The sequence below is a fragment of the Ischnura elegans genome, chromosome 2 (genome assembly GCF_921293095.1).
Source record: "Ischnura elegans chromosome 2, ioIscEleg1.1, whole genome shotgun sequence".
NCBI classification, from domain to species: domain Eukaryota; kingdom Metazoa; phylum Arthropoda; class Insecta; order Odonata; family Coenagrionidae; genus Ischnura; species Ischnura elegans.
Window position 1 is genome coordinate 119,686,552 of NC_060247.1, and position 7,363 is coordinate 119,693,914.

Here is a 7,363-nt window from a genome sequence, read left to right on the forward strand (position 1 = left end):
CTAGCAATAGTGCGTCCTCACAGCACAACACCATTGCAACTACTGCTGTGCGCAGGGTAAGATTTAAAAGAGATATTGGTGGCGCCACCGGTGTCCTGGGCGGAATAAACCCGAGCAACCAGACGCGCCACCGGACGCGCCACCGGACGCGCCACCGGTTGCGCGTCTGGTTGCCTCGGCTAAAAGGGGCCTAAGTCGTCTTCTGCTTAAAGTTTTTAGAAGACTCCTCTTTTCTCCCACTCTTCTTAGCACTTCCTCCTTACTTACTCTATCGATCCATTTTATCTTCATTATTCTTCGGTAGGACCACAATGCCAATGCTCACGCTCTAGGCTTCTCTGCATCTGTAAACGACGAAGCCTCGCTTCCATAGAGAAACATGCTCCATATACAGCATCTGATGAATTGCTTCCATACTTCTGTGCTTTTATTTTCAGCAGAAGGTAGATTCTTCTTTTTGTAGAAATCCCTATTTGGCTGCGCTATTCTATTGATTATTTCTTTCTTTCTTGGTCCGTCGTTGGTAATTCGCCTTCCCAAATTAGAAAACTTTTTCACCTCTTCAAGCATTTGCTTTCCTATGCTTGTCTCAGACTCCTCTCTTCTGCTGCATACCATTATCTTCGTTTTCTTTTTTTTATTTTCAGCTGACAACTGGCCATTGTCTTTTCCATATTTGTCAGTCTCCTTCAAATTCTTCTCTGCCTCGGCTATGACTGCTATGTCGTCAGCAAATCGCAGCATACTAATTTTTTCTCCGTGAACATTGACACACAAAGTCTTCTCCTTGATTTTATTGATGGCTTTCTCGATGTAAATAATCAGCCTTACATTGGCCTTTTATAACGATTCAAGAAAGTATAAAGACAATTCTATCAGAAGAATGCATAGAAGCTTTCTGAAAATCTTACAACAGGGATTACACAAGCTGCCAAACATCCGAGATGAGACGTGTTGCTTATAAATGGATTAAAAAAAGGGTTACGATCATTACAACCAATAAGGCATTTAAGGATGGAGATTACTGAGGCCTACGTGGAATTCAAAAGTCACATTACAAGTAAAAATAAAATAGAGAAATATTTAACAAAAAAGACCTTTCTGAATACAGCATAAAATGCTCTAATAAGTAAAAAAGTAGACTTTGCATCACTCGGAAAATAAAGCTTGACTGCTGCGTAGGTGTAGTACAAGAAAGTGAAGCAATGTCAGTGGACACACGGGAAAATGGGGGAATTATTATAAGAATACGATGGCAGCCCTGAACAACCAGTGTGTAGAGAAAGATATTGTGAGCTATATTGGGTTGTTTGAGTTTATACTTGCTTTAGTGAATGTTTTAAAGCGGGAAGAAAAATCTTAGTATAGTTTTTTGAAAGAACCAAGATGTCATGTCCGTGGACAGGTAAAAATTAGTAAAAGTAAAAACTTAAACTAATTACAATTGAGATATCTTTTTCCACTATAAAATTCAATTTCAATGTAGTAAGGGCAGTGCCCTAACTTATATTAAGTCCCAGCTATAGCTTAATTTAGAGGAAATGGTCATGTCCGTGGACACCATGTCCGTAGACTTCATGTCCGAGGACATCATGTTCGTGAAATCTGCAGTCTATGAACATGACAGATGGTAACGGGCATGATGATGCCTACACTATAACTAATTACAGAATGTCCAATGACAATAAAAAAAAACATTTTCTCGTGAGTAAACACAATATTCCTCTTCTGCTATGTCCGTGGACATATATTAATCATGTCCGTAGACAGCAAAAAAGTAAAAATAAAAAAAGTGTAAATATTACTAACAATCTCTGCCACTTACTTCATTAGATTGTATGATTGACAAACTGTAATTACACAATTTTGGTTCACAATAAACAAAAATTATTTTTTTTTTAATTTTTTCTGTAGAAAATGTACGTTTTTTTGGAGATTTATCCACGCATGTAAGGAATTGGCGCGCGATATTAATTTCTGAACCTAATCAGTTCCCACGCCTCATGCTTGGACTGATGAGAAGCTCATTTGGTTTACTTTTTAGTTTATTTTGCGCTATTTTTTGGAAAGAGGATGTTTTTTAAAAATATTTTTAAAATTTATTTTAATTTTCTACTTTTTATTGGAGAAACTTTTAATCGCTTAAACTACCGATGCTAAAGAAATTTTTGCAAAAAAGTAATTCATCTATTGGGAAAATTTAAAACTATTTTTTCATCTGGAAATTAATCCAGTTAATTGATGAGAGTATAATAGAACAAAATTTCAAATGACTGATCATTGTATATGGCATTGTCATCGGAAGCAAGGAAGTGTGCTAATTTTAAAGCCTGTCGAAGACATTGGGAAGTAGGTAAAAAATCAATTACAAGTTTATCATCGATGAGACCGACGAAGCAAAATCGGAGAAACCGTCTAGTAAAATTCAGGATTAAAATCTTATGACTAAGGCCTTCACACATGATACCACTATGCCATATGCCTCAACCGACTTGAATCTAGGTACCACAGTAATATAATGTATATTCCTAACCTTAGTATTTAAAAACCTTTAAGAGAGACGCTGAAATTGCCCATAAAGGAAAGCCTTACTTGGGACATTGGGTCATATTATTCCACGGGCTATTTAATGCAACTGTAGAGGGATCTGTGTATTTTCAGTCTGCTATCAATATTTATTTCGAATTCAAAGGAAAATAATTATTCAATTGAAATAAAATCTATCAGAATTTCTCAAAGAAATTTACGTCATTTTCTTCCATGATGACAACTATATATTGACCCATTGTTTGTTTTTTGCTTTATGTAATATTTTTCCGCATTGTATTGAACGAGAGGAATTATATTGCAAAACAAAACGGAGTTGCAATTCGTCGTCTTTTTTATAAAGAGCACTAAACTGATAAATTTATTGCGAATATCACTTTGAAGCTGCTTGAAAACTTACTTGTAAGCCTCAATACCCGTGGGGTCGTACGCTCAAGTCGTTTCGTTAAATTATAATTGTTCGTGAATAAAAAGGTAATTCGGTTGATGGATGGGAAAGATAAGGTACGACGGAGAAGAAACCTTCCTAATCCTGCCATTCTTGCATAACTCGAAAGAAAAAAAGAACTTCATTAGGAAAAAATGGATGATTTTTCCTGAATTTTTCACGTCACCTAAGTTCTGGTTCATTAAGTCGTTCAGAGAGACCCGATCACAAACGGAAAGAATCTCTCATCAGAGCGTTATTGACAGAGAACCACGTGAGGCGGATGCGCGAGTCCGAGTAGTAGTGAGCCGCTCGGCAAGAGTTTGCGTCGTCATGAAATTTTTCAGCGAGAGGGGTAAAACCGGAAATATTTCGCCGTGAAACGCTCGAGAAGTAGACGACGCATTGAAAAACGGAAAAACACAGGTCTTTTATTTTTCAAACTGTATAGCAATCAAAAATGAAAAAAATTGCGAATTAGTCCATTACAGCCGTTAATTTCTGAATCAAGCATTCAGTGAGGTGAGTGCATATTAAAGTTCATAGCGTACCTTTATTTTAGTAGCCTTGAGAATGGGTGACGAGTCGGAACCCGAAACGTCGGCGCTCTTCGAATATCTCACCCGCGCCGAAACCGGAGAAAAGTTTGCTTATTCTGTTCGCCGGGAAAATGTAAAATCATGCGAACCTTTACTTATTTAATCGTTAAATTTCCTTTCGTTTTTTCACGAAAATATTCACATATTGAGTTTATTCTATATTCTCAGCCATGTAGAAAGCGTTACACATGTGCTTCACGAAGTAGGCTAGGAACCGCGCGCCAGTCTTAGATTACTTGAACAATTGAGATTAGATATCTTTCAGAGCGACGCAGAGAACATTATATTGGAACCTCAAACTATTTACCAGATCCGTCAGAAGCGATAAATTAAGAGAGGTATTTTGCCGAACGGATAGGCATGGGAATTAGTTTTTCCCCGAAAAATAGAAGACTTTTATAAATGCTAGGCGGAGTTTTGGTAGAGCATTTTATGGGCAGTGTGCAGGAGTGGATTCATTGTGTGCAAAGAAGAGGTCATTCCGTTGAGATCCAATTAACATTTCCAAATTTTTCAAATTCCTTTGCTCCGAAATTTTCACGCAGCAGTCAATGGATCATGGTTGAAAGGAAACATCATTCTATATTCGCCCAGGGAATATTTATTTCCTTCCTCCACAGAACCGTCTTGTGATTGATGGTGGTCTTAATTAGACCGTAAACCGGTTATTACAATCATTGGAGGGAGGTTATTGGACCGCATGAGACCTGTAGAAAATATATTTAACCTACAAATTTAATAATTCCTGCTGGGATGATTATCGTGAGTTGGCGTGCGTTGATCAAACTCCGAAAATTCAATTATGGATTCGATTGGGGTATTGGCGAATTTTTCGCCTGCCTACGTGGAGTTCGCAGCGACAGATCAAGTAATAGAAGCAACTCTTTTGGATTCACACAGTGGTTGTTTATTACCCATGATTGGTTACACTTACCTTTTGACGTTTGACGTGTGGGTTTTTTTTGCACCTTGTGTGCGGGTGGTGACAGTTTTTTCAGAGCTTAATCTGGCGGCATTCTAGCACAGTAGTGAATTGAAAGCTACTGAAAAGTTAGGATAAAACTTAAAACCGGACATGGAGTAAAGTTTATGTATTTGCAGAATATTGCTAGTAACCATGGGCGAATTTAGGAGGGGAACAACGGGGCACGTGCCCCCCTTCCAGACGCTTAAGAAGTAGACAAGATTTTTAATACGGTTATCATTACATTAATTCTGCTTTTTGCTTTACGGGGCCTCAATGATTTCATTGAATTTTAATAACTTTCATGTTAAACTAAAAAAAATATTTTACCCAGTAATAGTTGCATCGTCGATTTTCATTGTTAACGTCCTTGTTTGTCCGTTTGCGATTTTATTGACGAGGAATGAAAATTAATTAAGCTTCACACAATATACTGAAACACCAGAAATTGAGAATTTGGGTGGAATATACACAAAGAGATCAAGGGGAATTTAAACTTATAAAAGACCTCATTCAAATGGACTGAGGAAAAATGCGCATTATTCAATATTTACCTCAGTCTTTATGCGACGCGTGATACCATATTTTTAAGCAGTAGTGACAAAACGGTTTGGATTCAAACTGTGGTAGTTTTATTCCCATAGTTAATTACAATTAGTTTTGGCGTTTGACCTGTGTTTTTTTTAACTTTTGTATAAGTTCACGCTTTTATTGACGAGGAATGGCAATTAATTTACAAGGTTTCAAATCATCACGGATACCGTGACGATATTTTTATCTAGTCCATCATCTCCCAGTCTTCAAAATAATTGGACGGAGGTGGGTTTTCTATAGTCCTCACCGCAGATGAAGTGTAGTTCAATTTAAATGTGATAGTGTGCCCACCTGCCAATAGAGCTCCGGTGACCCCAAATGTCCCATAACTGATGATGCTATCGTTAAGGGATGCCATGAGTGCCAAATCGTGGTTCCTCATGGTATCTTGGTCGATTTTCACCGTTCCATTATGGTAAGGGGTCCCTTCCAGCCCACCCCAGAACACCCCGCTGTCTTCGTTCACCAAGTTCTTCAAGCACCAATCCCTATCGTCACTCACCACCAAGAAAAGCACTGTCTTGTTTGTCCTCAGTTCGACCATTCTCGCCATGGCGCGCTGGTAATAACTGACGTCGGCATAGTTAACCTTTTTACCGAATAAGTCCTTCAGATGGTTGGTGTAGTCCGTTCTCCTCGCGTGGATGCCGACGAACGTGAATTCCTTATCGCCGGACGGTTCGCAAGAATTCAGCACTCCATCGATAGTTCTCCGAGCCAGGTCCGATATTTCCGGGCGGAATTGAAAAAGTTGTCGAAATCTCTCCCGGCCGTACTTTGAAACGGCCTCGGTGTGAGAAATGTACACTGGAAGGATGACGACGTCACCGAACGCCCCCCTGTCGTTCATGCTCTGCAACTCTGCTATCGGCTTCATGGCAACGGACTCGCTCAGCCAATCCCCTCGCTTGATGTTGTAGCACAGCACGTTCCAAGGGGACGGGTCGCCGTCGGGCAGATCCGCCCCTGTTTCCCAGCAGTGCGAAGCGTCACCACCGTGGGCCTTCCTGCATTGGTCGGAGAGGATCGTGTCTTCGTACGCGGGTACTTGGGGATCTCGGAACACTTTCCTGAGCTCATTGAGGATGACTCTTGGCAAGTAAGGGGTGCGGTGAAGGAAATGTCCGATCGCCACCGTGGATGCGTATTCCCAAACCAAGTTTCCAAATCGACCGTGCGAGGGCGTCGTGATCATGTCTCTCAGTGGACACTCGGCTGGAAACGGCCGAGTTGCACGCTCCTGTATCTCATCATTCGTAGAGAATACAATATAATACGTTAGTAAAAGCGCACTGATGAAAGCTAGAGTGGCGAGTATTCGCAGTTTCGTGAAAATTATTCGACGTTGAGAAGACTTCCCTGAATTCAACATAGCATGTCACTGGTGAAACTTGAGACTAATACGAGGTTTTCTAGTGGCTCTAGTTATTATTCCGCTAATACCGGGATAGGTTTTACCGCCAGTTGCAGCTTGATCGACAGCCGGCACCCGAGTGAGTTTGGTTATCTACGGTGCGGGACTACATCCCTGGGCGACCGCGAGTGATAGGCAATCAAACGCAATCGGAAACTTATCTTTTCGCGTTATTTCTACGTCGTCTCCCATCTTCTCTTCTGTATTTTGGTTTACACAAAGTTCAGTTTCCAGCATGCGTTGGTACAGTGACGTGCGTTCATTTGATTGGGTGGAGAGGAGGCGTAGGGGAGTGAGGGGCAAGAGTCCGCATGGGGCAAGATTCCTTTTCCGGAATATTTCTCTAAATACCTGGATGATGTCACTTGTAGCCAATCAGTTTCATTAACGTGACCAAATGTAACGCAGGGGTGCGTTTAGTGGAAGACAATGAACGACAGAACGTGAATTTTTCTTATTTTTCGAGCAAAAATTGTTGAAGATTTCCTCTGACGACACATTCTAAAGTTAAAGACTTTCTCTCTGAAACGGTTGGAGTAATTCATCAATCACACGTGAGCTTGGACAGTTGCATTCGTTTTGGGGTTGTATTCTTTTTTTATATTATCAAACTGATTTCTCTTTCTTTGTGTACGTGTAGATCTAAATTTATTTGCATAGATATGCAAAATGGTTAGGTGGCTAATAAGGAAGAAGCCTCGGCTAGAAAATGATTCAAAGGAACAAGATTCGACATCTCTTCCCGCGACTTTTTAAAGCATCAAGTAAACGTAATAAAACCATTGTTGATATCTTAGTTCATCAAATGACAGATAATT

The 7,363-nt window shown here is 40.0% G+C and overlaps 1 protein-coding gene across 1 annotated transcript; it reads right to left on the reverse strand.

The window, feature by feature from the left end:
* Window positions 1-5,315: 5,315 nt before the first annotated feature.
* LOC124153245 (galactoside alpha-(1,2)-fucosyltransferase 2-like) lies at window positions 5,316-6,326 on the reverse strand. Its single transcript, XM_046526345.1, has one exon. It carries the CDS (start codon window positions 6,324-6,326, stop codon window positions 5,316-5,318), a length of 1,011 nt encoding a protein of 336 aa, XP_046382301.1.
* Window positions 6,327-7,363: the final 1,037 nt, after the last annotated feature.